The 27,296-nt window shown below is 46.4% G+C and overlaps 1 protein-coding gene across 1 annotated transcript in view; it reads right to left on the bottom strand.

Annotated features, from left to right (window-relative positions):
• NCKAP1 (NCK associated protein 1) overlaps window positions 1-27,296 on the bottom strand; it is a 649,223-nt gene that overhangs the window by 130,888 nt on the left and 491,039 nt on the right. The window contains exons 25-26 of the mRNA XM_086955458.1: window positions 23,546-23,628; window positions 7,360-7,440 (exon numbers count right to left, since the gene is read on the bottom strand). Coding sequence (XP_086811584.1) covers window positions 7,360-7,440; window positions 23,546-23,628 — 164 coding nt within the window. The remainder of the gene's footprint in view (window positions 1-7,359; window positions 7,441-23,545; window positions 23,629-27,296) is intronic.

Raw genomic sequence — 27,296 nt, 5'->3', positions numbered from 1 at the left:
CATCCGGGTGGAACACCCTGCCGTGCTGCTGGGACAGAAGATCCTCCTGAAGTGGCGACCAGATCGGAGGACAGATGCTCGTGCCCAAACATTCTGGAGCCACACTCTCTAGGCCCAATCTGGGTACACTAGGATGACTTGAGACTGGTAGCTTTTGATCTTCTTTGGAACTCACGGCAGGAGAAGTGACGACAGGAAGGCATACAGGAGTCCCGTATTCCACTCTAAGTGGAATGCGTCTCAGAGAGAAAGCCTTCTTGGAAACTTCAACATGCAAAAGTATTGACATTGCACATTACCGGTGGTGGCTCAGAAGCGGTCGCTCCCCACGCTCCCAAGGCTTTTGGTACGCTTTCGAGCTGATTTTGATCATCGCTGCTGATAGTTGGTCTGCGCTCCGCTCGCTTTGCTGCCATTATCATTTGCGCTATTTCATTGTCATTGTTTGTGATTTCCTAGCACTATAGTGCCTCTGCATTGCTGCCATTGCCTGTATTGTCATATTGTCATTTGTACTGCCTGGTAGCGTGAACCTACATTATACTGCTCCCATTGCACTGCTCGCATTGATTTTTAAGTTATTTGTGCCCGATTGTGCCTCTGCCCATATCTAGGAGTCACCACAGATTGTGCCCCAGTCTTGCCCTGTTTCGCTTTCTTTTTTGCTGCCATTTTGTTGTTGTTGTGCCTCATAGCCCGTCTCTCCACCCCGCTCCCGCCTCCCAGCTGCTCCTCCCTCGCCCCACCCTCCTCCACTATCCACATATGACGAAGACATTTGCGCGCAGCGGTCGCGCCGAATGCGCGCCAAAGGTAAGCCCGTCTACGCCTGTCCGCGCCTGGACTGCGCCCAGCGCCAGACCCCCGCAAAATACACTCCACCCGCGTATCGTACGACGCCGCTACCCTCTCAGCACTTAACCCGGGCCGATTCCCAAAATGCTACCAAGCCGCCCCAGGACACACCCATGGATCCTTCACTTGCCACTCCTGCAAGCTCGACTGCCCCAGGACCCACACCAAATCCACGGACTCCAAACAGAGCTCCGACACTAACCACCTGAAGTGCATCCTACTCAACACCCGCTCGGTCTACAGACACGCCACTGAACTTTGGAACCTACTCGACACCACATCGCCGGACGTCGCCTTTCTTACAGAAACCTGGATGAATGCCTCATCAGCGCCCGACATCGTCATAGCCATCCTGGACGGCTACAAGATCATCCGACAGGACCGAACCAACCAAACAGGAGGAGGAATCGCCATTGTGCATAAGAACACCATCCGCATCACGACCAATTCCGATGACAACCTCACAACCGCCGAACACCTTCACTTCCAGATTCACACCGACCCTAAGACCACACTCAGAGGCACCCTCATCTATAGACCACCCGGACCCCGCACACAATTCACCAAAGACATCACTGACTTCATCAGCCCTCACGCCCTCCCCTCCGAGGAATACATTCTACTGGGAGACCTCAACTTCCACCTGGAAAAGAACAACAACAGCAACACCACCACCCTTCTGGACAACCTCGCCAATCTCGGACTCAAACAACTGGTTGACACCCCCACCCACTTTGCCGGGCACACGCTCGACCCAATCTTCACCTCCAGCAAGCACATCTCCTTTAATCACACCACAACTCTCCATTGGATGGACCACAGCTGCGTTCACTTCAACTACAAAAAGACTACGACCCACAACCACTCACAACCAATTCCCCGAAGAAACTGGAACAAAATTACCACAGACCAGCTCTTCACATCGCTTCACCAAAACCCTCCTGCCAAATCATCGGACCCAAACCAAGCAGCCACCAACCTCACACAATGGATCACCCACAGCACTGACGAATTAGCACCCTTGAAAAACCATCAAATCATGCAAGGCAGCAAAAAAGCCCCCTGGTTTAATGATGACCTTAAGAAATCCAAGAAGATCTGTCGCACCCTCGAGAAAGCCTGGCGAAAAAACCCAACCTCCGACAACCTGGCCACCTTAAAGAACGCAACCCACAAACACCACCAACTGATCCGATCCACCAAGAAATCAGCATTCAAGGATCGACTCGACAACAACGCCCACAACAGCAAAGAACTATTCGACATCGTCAAAGAGTTTACCAACCCCACCGCCGGCACCAATGACATCACTCCCTCCCAAGACCTCTGCGACTCTCTAGCCTCGTTCTTCCACAACAAAATCGCTGACATACATAACAGCTTTGGAGACCAGCCCACCCCACCTACCTCCGAACTAAAAGCCCCCTCCAACAACCTTTGTGCCTGGAACCCAATCACCACTGAAGACACCATCGCCCGATGAACACCATTCACTCATGATCGCCAACCGACCCATGTCCCCACCACATTTTCAACAAAGCAGACTCCATTATCGCACCCCATCTCCGCGACGTAATCAACTGCTCCCTCAACTCCGCCACCTTCCCGGAAACTTGGAAACATGCCGAACTCAGCGCCCTGAAGAAACCTACAGCAGACCCCACTGAACTTAAGAACTACCGCCCCATCTCGCTCCTCCCATTCCCTGCCAAAGTCATTGAGAAAGCCGTCAACAGTCAACTCGCCGCCTTCCTCGAATCCAACAAACCCCTTCACAGTCCGGATTCCGAGCCAAACATAGCACCGAGACTGCCCTCATCGCAGCAACAGACGACATTCGAACTCTACTGGACAACGGAGAAACTGCTGTCCTCATCCTACTTGACCTCTCCGCAGCCTTCGACACAGTCTGTCATAGCACCCTTATACAACGCCTCAGCAACGTCGGAATACAAGGAAAAGCCTTGGACTGGATAATCTCGTTCCTCCCCGGAAGAACCCAGAGAGTCCGCCTCCCCCCTTTTAGATCAGAGGCCACCGAAGTAATCTGCGGCGTACCCCAAGGATCTTCACTCAGTCCCACCCTCTTCAACGTAAGTGAGTCCCCTCGCATCCATTGCGCGCCAGCACACCTCAACATTATCTCATACGCAGACGACACACAGCTGATCCTATCCCTCACCAAAGACCCAAACACCGCCAAAACCAACCTACACAAAGGGATGAAAGAAGTAGCCGAGTGGATGAAGAACAGCCATTTAAAACTGAACTCGGACAAAACGGAAGTCCTCATCTTAGGATCATCCCCTCCGCCTGGGACGACTCATGGTGGCCACCGGCCCTGGGAACCGCACCCATACCAACGGACCACGCACGTAACCTGGGCTTCATCCTGGACTCCTCCCTCTCGATGACCAGACAAGTCAACGCCGTCTTATCATCATGCTTCAACATCCTACGTATGCTCAAAAAAATCTTCTGTTGGATCCCCACCGAAACAAGAAAGACTGTCACCCATGCACTGGTCACAAGCCGACTGGACTACGGAAACACCCTTTACGCCGGAACCACAGCCAAACTACAGAAGAAACTCCAACGCATCCAAAACGCCTCAGCCAGACTCATCCTAGACATCCCCCGCCAAGCTCACATTTCCGGTCACCTGAAAGACCTCCACTGGCTCCCCGTCAACAAGAGAATAACATTCCGCCTCCTCACCCACGCACACAAAGCCCTCTACGACCTAGGACCCGAATACCTCAACACGCGCCTGTCCTTTTACACCCCCACCCGCCAACTTCGATCGTCCAATCAAGCCCTCGCCGCAATTCCACGCATCCAAAGATCCACCATGGGAGGAAGATCCTTCTCCTACTTAGCGGCCAAGACCTGGAATTCTCTCCCACCCGCCTCCGCCTTACACAGAACCACCTCTCCTTCAGAAAACAACTAAAAACTTGGATATTTGATAAATAAAGCTCCCCCCCTCCCTCAAGCGCCTTGAGACCCTCTGGGTGAGTAGTGCGCTATACAAATTTAAACTTGACTTGCTCTCTCCAATGCTGGAAAAAGCCCTGAACCCCACCTTTGGGTGCAGCTGCCGTTCATGATCTGGTAGGCGTTTTGACAGCACTAGTGTTTAAAGATCCTGCCAGACGATGTATGACCAGGGAGATGCCTTGATAATTCAGCCAGGCCCTGAGGCACAGAGCCTCTTGGCACACAATCCCACCTTGCCCTACTTGTTGTAATACGAGAAGGTCCAGTCCTGTCCTTTATAAATTGCACGAAGGCTCTTAATGCCTAGCGAATGGACCACAACTTCATCATGTTCATATGGAGGTGGATCTCTGCTGGTGATCAGAGTTCTTTGACCTTCAAATCCTCCAAACAACATCCCCAGCCCAACAATCTTGGTCACCACTGTCAGCTCTGGGTTGAGCACGAAGAAGAATGGTTACTGGTCCAATTGTAGTTGAGCAGCCACTACTGCAGATCTTTTCCTGTCTCCTTCGAAACCTGGATGGAGTTCAATAGGTCACATTGCAGAGACAGCACATGGAACCTATCACGGTCGATGAGCTCAATACAGGTAGCCTGTAGGCCAAAACATGTCAGAGCCATCGTCATAAAGACCCAGACTGAAGCATTAGTATCATAGTCCAAATGTCCCAGACTCATCGTTTTGGGAGGAAGGACTGAAAGTGCACCATATCCAAGATGGCTCAGATAGAAGGGAACCTCTGCAAAAGAGTCAGGTGTGACATCAGTACGTTCATCATGAACCTTATTGATAAAAGGTGGTTTGCTGATGTTTGGAGGTTGTCCATAAGTGACTGTGGCGAGATTGCCTTCACCAGTCATCCTATATCCTTCACCAGTCGACTAGTATCACAAACCTCTGAAGGTACGCCACGTCCACCGCCATCACCTTTATGAACATCATAGGGGCACTGGTGAGGTCGAAAAGGAGCACTGCAATCTGAAAGTGCTTGTGGCCTATCTTGAACTGCATGCAGTGCCTGTGGATCTGTCGGATACAATCTGGAAATAGTCATTCTGCAGGTCCAGTGCCACCTTCCAGTCTTCTAGATCCAGGAGAAATAGAACCTTGGCCAGTGCAAACATCCTGACTTTGTCCTTTTGGAGACAACAATTAAGGGTTGAAGATCTAAAAAAGTGCAAAGGCCTTCAACCTTTTTCGACACTTGGAAATAAAAGAAAATACACTCAGTTCTCATCTCCAAGGCGGGGACCCTCTCTATGGTTCCTTTCTCCAAAAGATCCTGATCTTCCAACAGCAAAAGGAACAAGTGGCATGGCATAAGCCTGTTGTACAATCTGCAGGGCCCACATGTCAAATGTTATCGCTTGCCATCAGTGGGGAAAAGGAATGATCGTGTGTCACTAAAAAAACCTAAAAGGGCTTGGATGCTGCTGCCGGATATGCCCCTGCTGACCCCCCTACCCCGAAAGTACTAGAGTGCCTGTTGGGGGTGCCATGGGCCTTAACGCTGTCTTTAGGTCAAACACCTAGCGTGATGCCGCGAAAGGTGCACAAGTTTTGTGGATACTGCTTGCAGGTGTAGAGTAAAGCAAAATAAGCAAAATGACAGACTGAATGCTGAACAATGCAAACATACACCCCCCAGCCACAAAGATCTGGGTTTTATCCATCGTTTTTTTGTTTACCACCCCAGTTTGGACCCAGCGATATGCAAATCAGTGTTGACTCTGTTGCTCATCGGATCAATCCAGCCCGAACTGCGTAACCAGGCCCTCTCTATACATGAAACAAGCATCCTGATAGCGGTTTCGGGACATCACCCCCCCCTCAACCATGCTAGCTTGAATCTAGTGGCGCAGTGAGCACTATGCCTCTCCGTTAAATGAGCACAGTGAAAGAAGCAGACTTCTGTAGGGGAGGGGGGTGGGGGGGGGGGGGCTAGACCATTCTAGTGTTAGGGGAAGTGTTGAGCTCCCTGGCATCTTTTAGGTCCACTTAAAAAGTGTCATCATCATGTCACGGTGGAAATTTCTCTCCACCATCATCACCAAAAGCTGTCTGGCTCTGGTCAGAGTTTGATCGGAAAAGTTGTTAGAGCACTGGAAGGCAGCTCCTAGGCCAAGGCACTGTCTTATCGGAGTCCGAAAATATGGAGGCCAGCTGCATAAGGATTGAAATCAAGCGCAGTTTGCTGACATTGAGAGGCATTCAGTTTGGTGCAGGATAAAACTATGGGATTGAGTCTTTCTCTGGTGTTGGCAGCATCAAAAGAAGCATTGATACGACAAGAACTGTTACCGATCACGGTGCCAGACATGAAGTCTTCTCCAGAGGCGGAGCTGAATCCGAAGAGGACCCAGGATGCAGAGGAAGGACTCACCGGCAGTAAACTAAAGGAGGCCTCCATAGATCCATAGGGGTCCGAAGGAGAGCTAGAGAGAGCCGAAAAGGGAGCCAAAGATGCAGAGCGTGGCCTCCTTAAATTCTGCAATCTGTTGTGGCATTGAAGACGGACTCAAAAATTCGATCTGCAAAAGTGGCTCCTCAGTAGTGACCAAGAGCGAGACTGTGGGGCACCATGACACCCTTGCGTCTTCTCGGATGGAGAGTGGTGAGGCTGGGCACATCCTGTGCTACTTTTTGGATTTGGACTTACCCGAAAACTTGGGACTTCAAAAACTACCAGCCACAGGACTAGCCCCAAAAGAGGGAAAGAGTCTATGTCCTTGACTTCAAGCGACAGTGGTCCATACACAACTTTCTTTGATGCTCAGAATGTACAGCATGACCTCGCAGACACCGATCGCCTCTGGATGAATCAAGACACACAGCTTCCACAACTAAGACTCATGGCCTGAACCCAAACACCAGAGACACACATTGGGTGGATCAGACAGACGTTTATTTGCAACAGTCACAATAAGATTTAAACCCTGTTGGTTTCGGAGCGGACATATTCCCTTGCACACTGGAAACAAATGTTTAGCTAACTCTGAATCAGTGTACGAAGGCACAGAATGAAAGAAACTGATGTCAGAGCTTGGATGCTGCCTATATGAGGCTCCAGTAACTTTCAGGGTAGAGCAGAGTTGATGCAGAGTCACTACCTAATGGGATTTCTGCATCTAGTCTGGGACCTGGAGATAAAATATATTGAAGGAATTTGCAGTTAGAAGGCTCCATCAATAAACGGGATATGATAACTACCTAGCAAAACAAACAGGATTCCAAGACAGCCTTATTTTAAGCAAAGGTTTTAAAAATAACAAATAATCTCCAATCTCTGTTACCAAGTCTCAGAAAGAGAGAGAAATGGGGTACCATGTCTATCTCTGCTTCTCTCTATCGCCCATGTGTTAATAGTGAATACAATCAAACAGGGATATATACAAATGAAAATGGCAGATGCAACACCAAACCTTGTTTTATTACCAAACTCGGAGGGAAACAAAATCAGACTGAGCCTAACCACTTCCTGTACACAAATAACACATTACCTTCATATCAGTCTCTCTTGGAATGTGATCCTTGAAATCTTCAACTGAACTGACAAGGAAAGGAATGTGGCAGGATAAGACCTAGGAGGAAAATAAAAACAAAATCGTAAGTCCTAAAAAAAAAAAAAAAAAAAAATAAATAAAAAAAAAATTATATATATATATATATATATATATAAAATTTAAATTAATCAACTGTTTTACACGACAAGGGCCAAGTGTAGAAGCGGATAATCAGCTCACTGATGTGCAGACAAACACGGATCTGCACAATGTACAGCATGGGAGTAAAGTGTTCATAGAGAAAATACTGGTTCAGGAGCCTGAGGTCCAGGATGGTCCTGAGGGAGACGTACCTCGAGGACAAGTGAGTAAATCCCTTTGCTCTTATGATGAGGCCCACTGGTTACATGGCTACTTATTGAAGGAGTGTTTGAGATGTTCTCTACTCTATGGTTGTAGAATGGGATGTAGGGATGAGGTGTGAGAGGTCCTAGGCAGTAGCCCTGGTGACACACATTGCTAAAGCTCACTTGTCTGATGTGATCTCCTGCCAACGAGGAAGGAACTCTTGCAGCGTGATCATAGTAGTGGCGGAGGGTGGGTGGGGGGGGCGAGGGTTTACAAATGGAGACTTCTTTGCCAGAACGTCCCTTGCTCTCATTTTTGTTGCCCTTGTAGGGACTCCTGGGGTACCCTCTATGTGTCTGTTGGTGGTGGGACTGCTGCTGCCTCTGTTAGTAGTGGGTAGGGTTTTGAGAAGGTGGCATTAAAACCATATGTATACTGTGTCTCTTACAGGAGATACTTGGGAATTAGGTCTGAAGGGCACCCATGGCTTTTTCCGGTGTCAGTGCTCTTAAGCTTTTCTTGCATCTGGTCAATCTGTGGATTGAAGAGAGTTTCGCCATCGAAGAGCAGGTCTGATGAGGGTGCTGGTTTTGACTCTCGAGAAGCGGCATCCACAGCATCAAGGGCGCAACCGATAGGCACAGGAGATGGTCTTTGCTTTGGCCACTAACTCACCTGTCCTCTTGAATTCTGCAGGGAAATGCTTCACTAACTCTTGAATCTCTCCAATTTGCCCTGTAGTATCCGGAGAGGATGCCAACAGAGTTAGCGATCTTCCAGTGGGTGGTGGCTTCTACCGCTATCCTCTTCACAGCAGCATCCAGCTTTCCACTCTCCTTGTCGTGCAGGGGAGCATTGCCCGTGGCTGGAGCATTAGCGACCTTGCACGCAATATGTAACACAAATTAATCAGGAGGGTCCTAATCCCTGTGAAGACTGGGTCATTGGGGGAGGACTAATATTTTTTATCCACCTAGGGCGTTACCAACCTTGGCTTGATTGGCTCTTTAGATGGGTCTGTGTTGACTTCAACATACCCTTTCACATAGGGAGGAACTGTACTGTCCTCTCTGACCTGGACAATGTTACCACTAAACAACTGTCTACCTCAAGGGCAACATGAATATCCACTTTGTGGAAGGTGGCTGCACTTAGTATCACCTCTTAATACTCTGTGGCGGTTAGTGGATGATGCCCTTCCCAGATTGTGATTTAGGCCAGGATCTCCTGAGGGATCAAACTCACAGTTGTCCCATGGGTCATCAGTGGGCACCGGATCGAATGGTGCATCAAAGGGATCTTTGGGGTGGAAAGGCCTGCCTTCCAGTGAGAAGAGTTTGGGGAACGCTCTGATGAACATGGAGGAGGTGATGACGAAGATGGTGTTGGAGGAAGCAGTGGAAGAGGAGGGAGAGAGTTGTGGGATGGGCTTGTGCCCCTGTTCTTACATCTTTTATACTTGGAAGCTGTGGGAGGATCCAAAGCAAACTCTTCCTCAAAGTTTAGTTTCCTCTTGCACAGGCAAAGTTTCCATGAGCTTGGAAAGCAGTTTTGTGCAATGTTTCTCCACCTTGGGATCTATGAATAATAATTTCTGTCTTGCATCTAGTTTCTTCTGAAGCTGCTGAAGGGTGAGTTGCTCCAAGTCATAAGACCCAAAGGGGTTTTCAATACCTATGGCACCTTGACGTTGGGTCGGGTCTCAGTGCCAGCATGGAAAAGGCCTTCAATTTCGAAGGCCTGTGCAGTATTTTTTAACTCCTTGGGTGTGAGGGGTCAGCACCTGCGGATTGGTGCATTGCAGGCTCCAAGGCCTTTGGCCAATGCCATCCATAGACTCAAGGAGGCAGAGGTCCAGAAGGCTGTGTTTTAGTTCATGGCCCAATGCCCAACCACCTCAGGCAGTACTTTGTCCCCACTTGAGGCAAGGTATCTGCCATAATACATGCTATGAGCACAAGTTCAAGATTCTGACAATAGTCCCAACTAAAGGTGAAATATTTCCAGAACGTCAAAAATATTAATTGTACTGACTTATTGAAAATGTGACCCTCTACTATCAAAAATCAAGGCACACATATTATATGTTGAACTTATAAAAACATCCTGCAATACCATTGGTGGTTAATTCATACTATTCGTTCATCTCCTAATAAGAAATGTCCAGGCTATACTGCCACCTAAATAATAAAGGACGCTGGGGTCTATTTTAGAATTACAAATATTTAGAGCTGGGTTGACATCCATTAATATCAAAACGACAACTTCACATGATCGCATTTCTTCAAGCTTGATAATTGCTATGCATTGTTGTCCTTGAAGGCCTCTTCATATTCATCTTTCAGCTAGTGTTCATTCTTTGCAGTCAAATACTGGTTATTTTGTCAAGACACCTCATGGGTGCCAGTGTTTGTCTCTATAATTTCATGTCAGCAAGAATAAACTTGCTACTTGGTGTTAAAAGTACCAATCACACTGCTCAGTCCCTTGGTATTAACTTGTGTCCTTTCACAAGAATATACTCGTCTTTAACTGAGTTGCTCTGTTTGCCTCCCATTATTGCTTCCTACTTTACAAGCAAAGTGCACAAGAAGAGCTTTGCTTTAATTTTTAAATAGGTATGATAGAGAGCTACCCTGGCAAGTCTTTCTCATGGGAACTTGAATTCTATACTTGCTTCAATAGGAATTTATTTATGTTTGATATTCCCAGAAAAATTAGGCCTTTCACCACATTTCATTTTAGCTACAATAGATCAGTGTCTTCCACTATATGTCAAATCCTCACACCTGTGTTCCCAAATGTTATGGTCTCCCATTTGTCTGAGAATTAGCAGTTCCCTCCTCTAGGATTCATGTGGAGCTCCTGTATCTCCTTAGGATAGAAAGCTCACACTCTGCTTCTCCAGTATCAGCTGAATTGCCTAGCAACACTTTGCCTCTTGTCCGGATATCCATAGCCTCTTGTCCGAATATTCATACATCCTCCACATAGGCGCTGTACTTCTCACAAGCCTTATTGTAGAATTAAGCTAAGTTGGAAGGCATGCACAGTTATGTTTGAACACTACCGGGTTGCTCAAGAGCTGTGCCGCAATATGGGCACTAACCAAGGAGGATCCGGCAGCTGGAATGCCAATTCAGTATTGATCTCGTTATACCGCGGTGGCCGCCGACACCCAGGGATTGGGGCTGATCCTTGTGGTGCAGGGAGACCCAGGGAACCTGGTTGTTTCTTCGTGAGAACAGAGGATATACCCCGGCCGGCCCTGTAGCCTCTTGGTAGACGACTGTGAAGCATGGCCTCGGATGGCTGCAGCAAGGATGCCGATCGAGCAAGTGCCGCAAGGGTTGTCAGAAGCTAGAGGAGCGGAGATGCTGAAGGAGGTCTGTCATGCCTCCCCGAAGGTGACTGATCTGGCATGCTCGGAGGCCCATCTACCCCAGCACAAGGGGAGAAGTGAACCGAGTACCACGGTAATGGGAGCTGCAGTGGGCCTATGTGGTAGAGGTTGGGGACGAGGAACACTCTTCACCTGCGGGTGTGACTGTACTGTAGTAGCAGTGCAACTGAGCCGTATTGGGCCCTAGGGGAGCCACGGGAGCCCACAGGGGTAGTGGAGATGTGCCACCATAGTGGTCAAAGGCCCCCGTTGGTGCATTGAGGGGTCGGCGTCATTCGTGCTGCTGGTCTAGGCGGAGGCTACCCATAGCTACTTCTGCAGGGCTATATACCCGCAGTGAACAATACCTGCCAGACTGATCTTATAATGCTGGGAACTGTTGCATTACACCCCTAGGAATGATGACTGTGGCACTTCCCCAGCATTGACTATGTAATCCATCATCTGCACGTTACTTTATGCTTGAAGCTGATGGCCCTGGTCTCTTTGTGCCACCTGGATCTTCCAGGCTAGGTGGGACTAGCACCTGTGTGACCAGGCAGGAGGACCACTTGGAACTAAGCTGGTGGGTCACTTGAGCCTGCTGCCCAACATCTACTGTGCTCCCCACTTCCTCCCTGCCTGGAAGCCACACATTCTAGCCCATGTGCCTGGAGAGTCTTCGAGCCTTCTGCTCGACAGCACTGCCTTTTGGACTTCTATGCTTGGAAAAAACTGCATACTTTGTTCAGTAAGAGCGGGAGCCGTGGGAAAGCACAGTAGTAGTCAGACCAGACTCACCTTTGAGAAGTCTCTAGGCAGATGGATGCAGAGGTCAGAGGAGCTTACCTGGAAAAGGATCTCCCCAGGGCAGATCTAGACCCAGATATGAAAGCCTTGGTAGCTGAGGTGCGACAGACCACACACAATAGACACCCTCACTACTATATTAGATAGGATGAATGACAAGCTGGAAAAACATGAGAACCATCTAGATCAGCTGGAGCGGCATCTGTCTGATGCGGAGGATGCTGGTACAATACACAATGAACAAATGTTAAAGATGGGAGAGGACCCGGAGCTCATCAATGCAAAGAATAAGGATGTAGAGGCCTGCTCTCGAAAGAACAAAATAAAGGTCCTAGGATTACCTGAGTCCACTGCCATGGGAAAAACTGAACTCTACATTGAGGAGAGGCTTAAGTATCCATTTGGTGCACGATTGACTGACCACTTCTCAGTGGATTGCGCTCATCGCTCTTCAGGCCCGAGGCCCCCACTTGGGGCCCAGGCGCAACATTATTGCCGGTCTTTAGAATTACCGGGATAGAGATGCCATGCTATGTCTGTTGAGGAATTCCATGGAATTGCAGTATCAGGGGCATAGGATCTCCATCTACCGGACTTCACGCTGATTGTATAGAATGTTCACCAGGATTCCCTGACAGCTAAGAAACTTCTCCTAAAAGCAGGCTTGTCATGTGCCCTTCTGTATCTGGCCCAACTGAGGTTAACTACGCGAGGGAGGCCAACTTCTTCACCAACCTTAAAGCTGGCCCTAAAATTCAGCCGAAAGCAGGTAAAAAAAAAGCACAAACAGAGAGGAGTCCACGGCAGACAACCCTGGCAGATGGCTCAGCCACAATGACAGCTGGAATGCTGGCGCCATCCTCTAATGCCCTGTTCATCCAAATGTGACTGCAAAGAACCGCCTGCCCAATTAGCGCCCCAAGTCCCCCATCCTCTGAGACCCTGTGGGGCGCAGCCTTCCTGGGGATGGATCACTGTAACTGTGGATGATTCTATGACTGTGAAACTCGAGGCCAGGGCACGGCTGGCCCGCCGCGGGACGTGTATGGTTACACTGATGATTTGGACCAATGCCTGTATTCTTTGACTACCTTAGCCACACCCATCCCCCATTGAGACGGAAGACTGGGCTGGCCCTGAGAAGCCCACTGGGATGGATGCCGATAGTAACTTAAGATGTCCCTCTGGGGAATTACATTGTTTGATTGATTGATTTGCAGGGTGGGAGTGCTTCTTCAACGAAGTTGGGTTATTGAAGTGGGTGGGGGAGGGATGGGATGCTGCTGTGTTGTTGCTGTTTTTGTTCACTGCCTTACATGCTCACAGTTCAGGAGCTGCACCAGAGACATCTTAAAGATTTTGGGGACCCTGGGACAAATGGATTTTGGAAGCCCCATTTCTGAAGAGCCTTGAATCAGCTCTTTCATGCCCTCAGCCCTCAGTCACTGGCAGTGCACAGGCACACTGGTCCAAATTCTAAATTCATGTATATATTTATTTGCGGGTTTGTATCGTGCTTGAATTGACTCCTTCCGGAGTATCTCTGCGCCCAAAAAAACACCAAAAGCATGGTCAAGCAGTCAATGGATAGCGAATTAATTCTGAAACAGGAATGTTTTGAGCTTCTTCCTGAAACTCAAATGTTCAGGACATTGCCTCAAAGCAAGGGGAAGCTTGTTCCATAGAGTGGGACCGACTACCGATAAGGCCTTGCCACCCTGTCTGGCCTTTCTCACAGTTGGCACTCTCAGGAGAAGCTGGTTACTGGACCTAAGGAACCGAACCGGATTGTATGGAATGAATCTATTTCTCCAGTGCGATGGTCCTAATCCATTTAGGCTCTTGTGGATTAGACAACAGGTCTTGAATTTTACCCTGTTACGGACTGAGAGCCATTGCAATTTCTCCAAGAGTGGTTTAGACGGTGTCCTAGGGGGGGCATTTAGTACCAGCCTGGCAGCAGTATTTTGAATCATCTGGAGTTTGGCCAATACTCCATCATTGGCCGATAGCATGAGACCATTACAATAGTCAAAACGACTAAGTATAAGAGCTTGCACCAGGGTTTTCCTGGTGAAGTCAGGTAGCAAGGGAAAAACCTTGCACAGCAAGCCAATGACATGGAAACAGGAACCCACAGTGATGTTACAATGCTGTTTAATAGAGAGTTCCTGATCCAAGCGCACACCCAGATTTTTCACAACCATCTTAGGTTCTGGGACCGGGCCAAGATCTTGCGGCCACCAGTCCGGGGTCCACAGGATCTTTGCTTCCCCAAAGAGCATAACCTACTATTTGCCTACGTTACATTGGAGGCAATTAGATGTCATCCAATTTGCTACCGCCTTCATGCCATTTGAAAAAGATGTTTTCACCTAGTCGGTAAGAGTTTTAAAAGGAAACAGGAGCTGGGTATCATCTGCATAGGATACCGGGATGAAACCGAACTCTCTCAAGATTCTGGCCATTGGGCCACGTAGATGTTGAAAAGAGTTGGGCTCAAACAAGAGCCCTGTGGCACCGCCTTGGTAATCTCAGTCTCCACCGAACGAAATGTACCCATACTAAACGATTGAGTCCGGTTAGATAGGAAACTTCTTAACCAGGCCAGTGCTGTGCTCACAAGACTGATCTTAGCAAGCCGTTCGAGCAGAATATTATGGGATATAGTGTTGAACGCTGCCGACAAGTCTAACAGTACCAGGACTACCGACTGACCCCTGTCCTGGTACATATGTAGATCATCAGTCACTGACAGTAGCGCCGACTCAGTACTATCCTTCGGCCTAAAGCCAAATTGCGAGTGGTCTAGACTGCCGGTCTGTTCGATATAGCTCGAAAGGGGCCTGTTCACATGTCTTTCAGTGAGCTTTCCCATGAATGGAAGTAGGGATATCGGTCTGAGATTTGACAAATCCGTACAAGGGATTGTAGCATTCTTCCTAATAGGTCTTACCGATGCCTTTTTCCATGCCATGGGCACTCGGCCTTCGGTCAGTGATAGGTTCACAAGGCGCTGAATCCCTGTGCCCAGTGTCTTAGCCACCACCGGCATCATTCTAGCTGGAATAGAGTCCAAAGGACTGCCACTCTTGGTTTGACTCACCAGGCACTGCACCTCTTCTAAAGAGATAAGAGGGAATGCACTAAGAGTGGCCAAACATGTTTCTTCTTCAACCAGTGGCGATGGTAATCCTCCTATAAAAGACCGATTGGCATTGGTGATGGTATCGTAGATCTTATCTATCTTGCTTGTGAAGAATTGCGATATTTCATCGCATAACTGTTGTGAGGAAAGTTCAGCACTCTCACAGGCCACTGGTTTCACAAAGGATTGTAGAATTTTGGTACAGTGCCCTGGGAGCATTGCCTGCGGCAGAAAGAAGGGACGCAGTGTGATTCTTGCGTGTGATCGGGATGGCCTTGTGATAGAGTGTGAGAGCTAACCAGTAGTGGTTCCTGTCATCCTCTCTATGTGAATTTCTCCAGACCTTTTCCAGCTTTCTGGCAACCTGTTTTAAGGAGCGTATATGTTCCGAAAACCACACTTCCGGTTTGTGTGCAGGACGTGGATTGAACACTTTTATAGGGGAAATAATATCCACCGCTGTGCGAATAGCTTGATCATATTTGGCCAACACCGTTTCAACTCCCTCTGTATGACTAAAGGAGGGCTCAACAAACTTCTCCTGAAAAACTTCAGGGGTCACCTTATGCCATTGCCTCCGTCTATTTGGCAGTGCTACAAGTTGAGGGGGCGGTTTACCTAGATTCGATGTATTGAATTCCATGATAAAATGATCTGTCCATTTTACCTGAGTGGGAGGAAAGCACTTGATATTTGGAGTATTCGAAAGGATAAGGTCAAGGGTGTGCCCTGCCTGATGTGTGGGACCCATATTCCTCTGTGTAAGGTCAAATAACGCAAGATCGGTCAATAATGACTGTGCATCGCCACATTCCTTCAACTCGCTATGGACGTTAAAATCTCCAAGGAGTAGGAATTCACTTCCAGGATCGATATGTGCAGCCAATACCTCCAACAGTGAAATGGATAAGTTTGCGCAGGGGCCAGGGGGCGATAGACTAATGCCCCTTTATGACCAGCTTTATTAGGCATATTAATCTTAAAAATCATCAGTTCCAACTCAGAGGTACTACATTCTTCTAAAATTGAGATGGAAAGGTCGCTCCTATAGACAATGGCTATACCTCCCCCGGTTTTAACTGGGCGGTCTAATCTAAGTATCTTATAACCGTCCGGAATCCCTAGTGTAACTGCTGGGACTGAGTGGGGTTTTAACCAAGTTTCGGTTAGGAATCATAGGTCTGGCTTTCGCGAGGAGATTAGCTCCTAGACTTTGGGGTAATGTTTAGATAACGATTGAATGTTACATAGCAGGTTCTTACATCGTAGTCGCGTGTTTGGTCCCTGCCCTTTAGTGGGCACATACTGTGATTCCCCCGATTTCCTATCACATAATCTCTGGAAGTGGCATTTTCTACAAGAGAAGGGACCCTCCGGAGGAGTTTCTACCTCCCCAGAACATCCCGACTGAGAGGGCATCCGTAAGCCTAATAATTCTTGCGAAGTGTAGCTTACCCGAGTAGTAGCATAACAGCCAGGGACGACAGATGGAAATGCCATGGCCCCTAGCCCCTAGCCCCGTCCGGTCGCGGACGGGCGCAGACGGGCTTGTCTTAGGCGCGTCCTTAGGCGCACCCCTGCGCGCGAAAGCTGCGCGCTCAGAGCGACGAGAAGGCTGAGTAGCCCTTCCTTGGGGAAAACTAGACCGCTACCCGCTTCGTGCAAGCGGAAGTGGAGTGTGTGTGTCTGGCTCTTACCTGTCCGCCCTTCGCTCTACGGCGCTAATTGCCGAGTTGGACCGGGGCGGGCAGGCTGTACTATCGAGCACAGACATCCCTGTGTGCGAGTGGGTCTCTGTCACCCCCTGTGGCACCAAAGCAGCGTGAGGAATTTAAAAAAATCGCAAACAAATGTATGTATTAAAATTAAATCAAGTTGTGCAATTTTAAAAACATCAAAGGATTTCAGGCACCAAAATGCTTAGTCCAATTGTAACTGGGCTTGAGGTAGCTTGCTGGCGTCAAAGCGGGTCGGGAAGACTCTGCCACCGTCCTCCCTACCGCAGTCAGCCGGCAGCTCCTCGATGCTTAAGTAGCCCTTCCTTGGGGAAAACTAGACCGCTACCCGCTTCGTGCAAGCGGAAGTGGAGTGTGTGTGTCTGGCTCTTACCTGTCCGCCCTCCGCTCTACGGCGCTAATTGCCGAGTCGACCGGGGCAGGCAGGCTGTACTATCAAGCACAGACTGTGCGCGAGTGGGTCTCTGTCACCCCCTGTGGCACCAAAGCAGCGTGAGGAATTTAAAAAAACGGCGAACAAATGTATGTATTAAAATTAAATCAAGTTGTGCAATTTTAAAAACATCAAAGGATTTCAGGCACCAAAATGCTTAGTCCAATTGTAACTGGGCTTGATGTAGCTTGCTGGCGTCAAAGCGGGTCGGGGAGACTCTGCCACCGGCCTCCCTACCGCAGTCAGCCGGCAGCTCCTCGATGCTTAAGTAGCCCTTCCTTGGGGAAAACTAGACCGCTACCCGCTTCGTGCAAGCGGAAGTGGAGTGTGTGTGTCTGGCTCTTACCTGTTTGCCCTTCGCTCTACGGCGCTAATTGCCGAGTCGACCGGGGCAGGCAGGCTGTACTATCAAGCACAGACTGTGCGCGAGTGGGTCTCTGTCACCCCCTGTGGCACCAAAGCAGCGTGAGGAATTAAAAAAAACGGCGAACAAATGTATGTATTAAAATTAAATCAAGTTGTGCAATTTTAAAAACATCAAAGGATTTCAGGCACCAAAATGCTTAGTTCAATTGTAACTGGGCTTGATGTAGCTTGCTGGCGTCAAAGCGGGTCGGGGAGACTCTGCCACCGTCCTCCCTACCATGTTGGACATCTAATATTTTGGGATAGTGACCTTTGTTTTCAATATTGTAACACAGCAGCAGCTCACTAATAGTACTGCAAATAATCTCTGACATATGAATATGTGAGGTTCTGTTTTGGTCTAAAAAACGTTTTTATTGATGTTGCATGCAACATAAACACAACATTTATGTGGAAAATGTGTGATAGACTCAACATTAAAAATAAATGAAAGAAAAACGGTATTTGAAACAGTCTATTTATAAATTATAAAGGCGATGAGGCAAGACTCTCTGCAGAACAGAGCTGGCTCTATCAGGAGCCCCCTGAAATGGTGGGGCCCTTGGCTAAAGCCCACTTTGCCCATGCTTTAAAACGTCTCTGAACTGCACCTCTACTTGCTTATACTGATTCTGACAGCTATCTGGGGCGGTTTGTGGTTGGCATGCGGGCTTTGCTGTTTGGCCTGCAGCAACGAGAATTATGTACTACCCAAAGCTAACGCAACTTTGCTGTTGTGGAATATAAAAGGAATCGTCAGCCTTCGCAAGATTAGACAGCCATTTGCCTACCTTCGATGACATAAAATAGATATTGCTTCCCTGCAGGAGCTACATACCTGACTGACCAAGCCCACAATAGGCCATAGTGGGAATAGTGCTTTGAAATGGCGCAGAGGTGTGGGATGTTGAAGGCCATTATTTAATTTTGCATGGTATATTGGAAAGCAAGGCGGTCAGCCTGGTATGTGATTTTTGCCGAAATGTGGAGAGCCCAGTCTTCTTCTGGTCTTTGTGGCATCGGGTGCTGGGCTGCTCAATGACACTTTGGGCTAGCAATTTTAATATGATCCTCTGCCCCCACAGGGATATGTCCTGAGTTGGCCACCAACCCGACACACATGCGGATGTGTAGCTACACATAATAATCTCCGATCATAACCTGATCAATATATGGGGGGTGTGACACACTGAGTGGCCTGGACAGCAACTGCATCTCAACTTCACATAATTCTTAGTTGCAAACTGATTACGGTCTACTATCGAAAAATGTTGCGGGCCAAGCCCAGGGTGCGGTAAATGTGTCATGAACGCATTCTGAACACACGTCTATTGTGATATAGTTATATATGGCTGAGGATGGGGACCGGGCATTCTCATTGAGACTTCCCCCCAAATGCTCAGATCAGAGATGCAATTGTGGAATACTTCATGCACAATACTCACTCGAAGCAATCTCCAGGTGTGTTGTGGGAGGGATTTGAGGTCAATATCTGGGGGGATGAGGGATGCATCAGCATGACAAACAGATGGGGATGCTGCACGCCAGCAGAGCTTAACTAGCATGTCTCGATCATGAGATATGCATTCTAGAACATAGTTACTTTGCTACCAATGACCCACAACTCCTGGCACAGATACGTTCTAAACGTTCTGCCTACCAGAAGGAGGCTGAGAGAATAAGCCTGCTCCTTACATGAAGAAGCTGCAGCTCATAGATACAGAGATAGAAAACTCGAGCGTCTTTGCACCAGGCATGGCGTGGGACTCCCTATGTTTCGGATGCTGGTGGCGAACACTGCTATTCCACCTGAGAGTTGATGTGCATGGTCACAGAATACTATGCAAACTTCTATCCTAATGGCCTTAGAAGCTGTACGAGAATATCTTGGGGAGATAGAATTACTACGTCTTATTTGACACTTAGGTCATTATCGACATGCCCAGCGGTAAGACCCCGGGACTGGACAGCCTCAACTTTCAGTTCTTTAGAGTATACGCTGAGTTGCTAGCTCAGCATCTTCTGGCCCTGTATGGGGAAGTCAGAACAACTGGATCACTGCCCACCACGGTCCACTCCTAGTCACAATGAACAAGCCGGCCAAGGCCCCAAAATTGCGATTTATATCGACCGTTGTCTATGATCAACATCAACAACAAAATACTGGCCAAAATCCTTACCGACCACCTGCTACCGCTCCTTCCATATATTGTGTGCCCGGATAAGTCACGCTTTGTACCTAGTCGGTCTATCGGCCATTACCTGCGCATGCTGTTCGCGGTGCTGCACATGCTGAATCCCAATGTGCTTGCTGTGGCAGCCTTTACAGATGCAATAAAGGCTTTTGACTTGTTAGAGTGGCCTTACCTATTTTTCCTCTTACAGCACATCAGCATTAACCCAAGTTTCCTGCAGTGGGTCACTCAGCTCTACTCCTCTCCTCCAGCACAAGTTCAGGTAAATGGCATTATAGCACACGCTTTCGTGGTTGGCAGAGTCAAGCGCCAGGATTGCACTCTCTTTCCGGTGCTCTTCGCGATCCCCAAAGAGCCTCTGGCAGCTAGACTTTGACAACACCATGCAGGGTGTGAACTGACTTACATTTCGGAGGCTCATTGTCTCCATGTATACTGACAATGTCAAGGTTTATGTCCAAGACCCTGCCCACAACTTGACTGCAGTCTTGCATGGGTTTGTTTGTTTTGGTAGCCTAACTGGCATTACGGTCAAATAGGCCTAGTGTGTGATCTTTTCCTCGATTCCTGACACCCTCAGATTTGCTACGGATTTCCCATTGACAGTCTGGATCAGCAGAGATATCATGGAAATCATTCAATTCAGTAAGATACTCAAAAACACAATAAACAATGATAGTTATTTTTGTTAAAAAAAATTGGACAATTTATTCAATATAAAGCTAATGCATTCTATAACAGTTTTAGTGCCTTAAAATACAGTGTTAAAAAAATCACATGAAGAGCAGGTTAAAAAACTTTTTTTAAAAGTTGTTGACGCAGCGTTTCGGTTTTTATTATTGCACCTTCATCAGGACAAAGAGCTTTGTCCTCATGTGATTTTTTAACACTGTATTTTAAGGCACTAAAACTGTTATAGAATGTATTAGCTTTATATTGAATAAATTGTACCTTTTTTTTACAAGAATAACTATCATTGTTTATTGTGTTTTTGAGTATCTTACTGAATTGAATTTGTTTGATAATATTGTGGTTCAGATATTGGCAGGCTTGATTGTTCATTAAGGGTGGTATTATCACAATCATTTCCAAATTTATGGATAATAGGGACTCCCCCTCTTTGTTTTTCCTCAATTATGGTACAACATAAGCAAAACACGCTTTGACTGGAGCAGAAGGTAAAAAAGAGAAAATTGAGATCAGGCTTGCTACTCATGAAAGCCTAAAGACCTACCTAACAAAAGGCTGAGTACTAACAGCCTATGTGAAGGCATAGATAGAGTCAATAAATAAAAATCAGTCTATAATGTCAGGTGGGCCATTAATGTTAAGAGGGGGATAAGAGAGAGAGAGAGAGAGCTAGAGAAGGAGTAGGGTAGGAGTAAAAATGCTGAATTTGTTAATAGCAAATGTCAATTTTGATAACTAAAGGGGCCCAGTGTGGGTCAAAAATCTATATGTACACCTTCAGACTACATAAGCACCCCAAACCTATCAGTGGCTGTAATGGCAATCCTTCATGAAATGGATGGCAAATGGAAAATGGGAGGGTAGACCCTCTTTGAAAAATGATATATTTTGCTGAGGTGTTGATCTTTGGCGTTTGTTTGGAGACTCAGCATGTAAAGTTATTTTTTGCCATCTAACTATGCAGAGAGTGCCACATTAACAGGGAATGTTGAGGAATTCCAGACTGTTTGTTGAGAGAAAAAAATTGTGGTTTAGAAAGAGTTTGTTCAGTCAGGTGTGTCAGATTCTCATGAGAGTGTTCTGCTGCTTTTAGGAATTAAGCATCTACTAGGAAGGCACAGGCTTGCAAATGTTTTCAATTAATTTTAGGGGAATAACATTTGGTCTAGGATGACATCTTGACGGGATTGAATCTTTCAGTACAGTTCTTTCTCTTGTCCATTCACTTCTTTCTATTGGTTGTGTGCTCAGTTACAGATCCTTGAAAAAAGCATTGAAAATTGATTAAAAAAAGATAATTTGAGGGTGCAGTTACCAATAATCCAAGCTTGAACAACTTGAAAATAATCTCATGAAAAATATGCATAAAAGCAACTATTTCATAGAAAATGAATGTTGTGGTATACCATTTTACACATATAGAATTTTAGATGGGTACGGTGATTAAGGAGAATGTCAAATAGACAACGAAAGCAAAGCTTGAGTTGTATCAGATGTCACTTAGAACTCAGAGGTGAAAAGCATCTCCATGTTTCAGTGGGGGATTCACACCTAACACACACACACATATATATATATATATATATATATATATATATATATATATATATATATATATATATATATATATATATATATATATATATATATACACAGGGAATGCACACTAAGAAGGTTGGAAATATCTTATATCCTACGGTTTGATTCAAAACATCCGAATGGTCTTAATATTAGTGAAGACCTGCATACCTTCCTCTAATACATGTAAACATTTTAATACTCAGATTTTAATACTCAGAGGTTAACTGATGCAACACTATAATGAAATAAACTACTGAGAAGGGACCATTGATGAGGTATGTTTGACACGATTTTGGAGAAATGCAATCAGACATCTGTTCGTTTCATCAAATGAAAGCTTATGAATTTTAAAGTGGAAATGTATTTAAGGATAGTATAATTTTTGTAACCCATTTATTAGGATAAGTTTTTAGAATCATTATATAGAAAGTATATATATTTTTGATACTTCTGATATTTATAATTATTTTATCTATGGATTGCCCCTGGCAATTATATGCAAGATAGATTGACTGTCCTGAGTTCCCTTTGCACTTTATATTCCTGCAATTTTTGCACAAATGGTACGTCACTTTGCTGGCAAACTGAGTAATGAAATGACTATTTATTGCTTATTCACTGTATGGTATTGCACTATTATTATTATTTATTAGGCACTTGAATAAGTTCACTGTCAATTCATGGTGGTATACAATGGCACTAATAGCATTTATGCAATTAATTTTTCTTCTATTATGAATTCCATAATTGGAAGGTTCCATAAGGGATTGATGTAAAAAACTGATATTACATTTTTTATATTGTGTTTTTAAAAAAATGATAAAGCAATTGATGAGGAATTTAATTGGAAGATGTGCCCAAACAAAGTATTTCCACTATGTTCATTTAATGGCTGCACTTGCACTTTAAAAAGTGAATGGTGATGCCTTTGGGTTGTCATGTGATCATGGGAGGGATCTCCCGAAATGCGTTATGGCAGCGCTGGCTAAATAAAGAAATGCGCGAAATATATTGGGTCCACGCTCGTTTGTCCATGAGAGGATTTGGAGTGAAAGCGAGGTGAAAAGTGTATATATATATATATATATATATATATATATATATATATATATATATATATATATATATACATACACACAAAGTGATTCTGATTACCGACGCACACTGCCAGCGGGTGCTCTGCATATGGGCCTCCCAAAGCTGTACCAGCACTGTACTCAAGGAGCTCTGTGAAAGCACACTGGAATTTCTTTATAAGGTAACAATGGTGGGAGAGCAACTTTTGTTATCCACTGTTGCTACATGCTAGCATTTAATAACCAGGTTTAGGATCCGGTATTGACAATAATGGTGCTCACAGAGAGCCATCCATAACAAATATATTACATTCATATATTTATTCATACAAAATCACCAACAATCAAATTTCAAAATGAAAGCAAACATGTGTCTTACATCTCTAAGTGCTTCTTGTGCTAGTGAACGGAATGATAGTATAACGCCAATAATAGTCATTCTCTTCAACACACTGTCAACAGCTGAAAAAATGTCAACAAAAAACATTAGGGAACATTTTGGCAAAGAAAACAGTAATCATTTCCTGAAAAAAGCACACAACAAATGAGCGCGGTGAAGGCAATTTCTTTTAGAAAGTTACTCACTTACAACGCTAGATCTCCCATGGAATAGTTCTCACCACAAATTACCACCACCATATGAAAAATATCCTTAAGAGGGAGGATCTTGAAGCACTTTACAAAAAGATACAAATAAAAGTGGGTACTACGCTGGAAGAAAATGCTACTTACCTGTAACATTCAGGTTTTCTGTGCACACATCTGCCATCTAATGTTGGGCCATGGTGCACGTTGTTTTACTTTGACGAAGAGGTTTTGAGATGACTTGTGATACCTACCTTAAAACCAAATGCATCAGGTTACCTTAGATTGTATTTTTATCCCTGGGTATCAGTAGGTGCAGAGCTGGGAAGCTGTAAACTCTATGACCACTGGTGGATGAAGAATTTACTTAGCTTTGGTAGCGCTCAATTTTGGTGGATATGCTATTTAACTACAGATTTCTCTCTTAGAATACTACCCAGGTGCCAGACTGGAAGTAAAAACTATCTCATCAATGCTTCTGCATTGCTGCACTAGAAGGCGGCGTGCAGCTCCACACTGGCTCTATACAGCCCCAGAAGTGACATAGTGGAGCTGCATGTATGCACCAACCCTGCTAGCTAACATCAAATTCTTGTATGACTCTTTTGCTCTTTCAGACACGGACTGTGCAACAATTGTTGGTACCAGTGTGGTAAGTAATAACTAAGGACCTTTTCACATGTTAAAATAGGCCACTCCTCAGAACAGGGAAGTTGGAGGGCAGTGAGGAATCTGCTGTTAAACAGAATATCCACTAGAAAGAGTTACCAAAAGTAACCTGTTCTCCTGATGGATACTACTAACCCGCTGATTCCTTACCTTAGAATAGATGCATAAAACAGAACCAAGGGAACCAAATAATAACAATGTGCAATGGTCCTGCCCACTGTGGCTACGGATCTCGCACTTCTGCATGCATATCATCGAAAACTTGTTGACAGGGTGGACACAATGGAATACAATCTTGCTGGCCTGCAACCGCAAGTGCAAGTGCAACATACGCACTCTTTCATATAGGCCCTGTTTAAGCGTATTGATGTCTTGGAGTGGAGGGCTGAAGACACTGAGGGAAGATTGAGGATAAAACAATGTTCGGATTGTGGGTCTCCCTAAGGGGAAAGAGTGCTGAGGCGCTGTGCAATATCTGGAGCAGTGGCTGTGGAATACGCTTCCCCCACACACCTTCTCACAGTACTTCACTACTGAACGGCTGCAAAGAGTCCTGACAAGAAAGCCCCCGCCTGAATCCAATACTCCTCCAGGAGTACTCCGGTTACAGCATTTCTGTGACTCAATCCTGTGTGAAACCAGAAAACTTCAGAAGATAAAGCTGGCCAATGCACATGTAATGTTAAGAGCCCAATGCTGATGCAGCACCCATCTCGGGGTGAAACGCTGCTTCCACAAATTAGAGCTGAAATACTTGCTGCTGTTCCCGGCGCATCTCCCTGTGGTCCCGAGCAAAACCACACACTTTTTCATCTCGCCTGATGAGGCTTGTCACTCGCTGGAAACCTATGTCCCTCACAATGCTGGTGCAGAAGGTGCACACATTGGAGATTGCCACGGTCCATCTGGATGGCACCGATCTTCGGCCCCTAAGTTGGGGCCCGATTTGGAACAGATCATTAGAGAGTGGTGCACAGCGTTGCAACAGACTGCTGCTCTCACAGACAAAACAAGACAATAGGGCCCTGCAGAGGATCTGCCCTGGTCCTCCAGCGATAAGAGTTCTGTCAACTCCAGGCAAACTGCTTGCCCCCTACGGAGGTGACTCCACAAACAGCTGATGACATTTTTTGACCTGCTCTGTGCCTTGTCTATCATTCACCTATCTCACACACAGAGTGAAGAATGGTCACCTAGGACTCGCCTTAAAATCTTGCACCCCATGGACACATGGCGAGCTGAAACTCTATGCCCCTTTCTCTTCATGACTTACGTTAATCCTGATTATTTTCTTTCAACAGGAAATATTGACACAGTTGATCTACATCGAATTAGCCCATTACTCTGTATAGGCACTAACTGTTGATCACACAAAGGGTATTAACCGCCTCTTGTATCTGAGCTGCAGAGTTTTGATCAGTACCTAAATGTTTACTTCAGATTTGTTTGGGCGGGCGCTCATTTGGCATACTGCACATCTGATATTCATTAATTTTTGTAGTTTTTTTTTTTACCTTGTTATGCTTTCTTATTTCAGCTTTATGCTTGCTGCCTGGTCTCCCTGCTTTTGCCCTTCCTCCCGCTGAACATCACCGCTGCCCACTTACGATGGTTCATACCTATTGCTCGTCCTGTCCTTCCCCCACACACATCAACACATATGACATCCTCTAAAGTGCTAATTTGGAATGTACGCAGTATACATACCCCTGCACGTAGATATGCCATTTATTCATACCTCAAACGCCACTTTGTATATGCAGCTCTGCTGCAAAAGTTCCAGTTGATGAGCCCTGAAGTGGCTAGGTTACAGCGCCTTTGGAGTGGACAGATGTTCATCAATGATTTCACCTCCTACACCCACGGGCTTTTGATCTGGGTGCATCCGGGGAACGCATATAAGCAGGACAGGATGGCCATTCGCCCGGAGGGCAGATATGTCCTTGTGAATGGCAGAATAGATGGTTGTCATGTCTTGCTGGGCAGCATATACTCCCCCCAACACTGATTAGGTACAATTCCTGGATGTGCTTTCCGGAGTCCTGTCACGTTGGAGTGGAGTTCCATGGGTCGCGTTGGAGTGGAGTTCCATCGTTATTAGGTGTTGATTTTAATAGTGCACCAGATATCGCCCTAGACCATTTGTTCCCTCCATTGCCCTCTACGACTGCCTCCTCGAATGCCTAATCGCTGAAAAACTAGTTGCAGAATTGGGGACTAGTGGACATGTGGCACAGCTGCAACAAGACTACAAGGGTGCATTCCTTTTATGGTGCACCACGTTCTCTATACAAGAGGATTGATAGGCTGATTGGTACACTGAACCTGGCCCTCTCACGAAGTAGTGGGGAGGTGAGTTGGGATAGGTTGCTGCGGGTGGGTGACAGGGCTGCGTTTGGTGAGTTACAGATGGCATCAGATAGTGCGTGGTTGGAGAGAGGAGGTGAAATGTGCTGGCGGCCCAGTTGTGGCTTGTGGGCTTGTGGGTAGCAGTTTGGTGTTGAAGTGGTTTCGTTTTAAGTTGGTGTCCTGGATGCAGCAAGTTGGTGTTAACACTGGTACTTGGCAAAACAGTGTCAACAACTGTCATCAGCGCCTGTATAAACAGAGAGCTCAAGTCCGGGCCTTCCGGAGGCAGCCCAGCTAAGTCTGGGCATGGCTTGTGAGGTTGCCTGTGTGCTCCAACTAAGTCCTCCTTTCCCTTGTTGGCTTTCCAGGAGTCGGAGATTGAAAGTCAAATAGTGGCTATCTGCTAGGACTATTACAAGGCAAGTAATTGTTATTGCTAATTTACAGCAGTTATTGATAGCTCTGTTGAGCGATTAGTGCGTAGTTATTGGCAGACACAGTTGCGAGTGACTTTTTTACTCTGGTCT

The sequence above is a fragment of the Lissotriton vulgaris genome, chromosome 2_1 (genome assembly GCF_964263255.1).
Source record: "Lissotriton vulgaris chromosome 2_1, aLisVul1.2, whole genome shotgun sequence".
NCBI lineage: Eukaryota > Metazoa > Chordata > Amphibia > Caudata > Salamandridae > Lissotriton > Lissotriton vulgaris.
The sequence above is the reverse complement of the archived record's forward strand: the minus strand, read 5'-3'. Positions and strand labels throughout refer to the sequence as shown.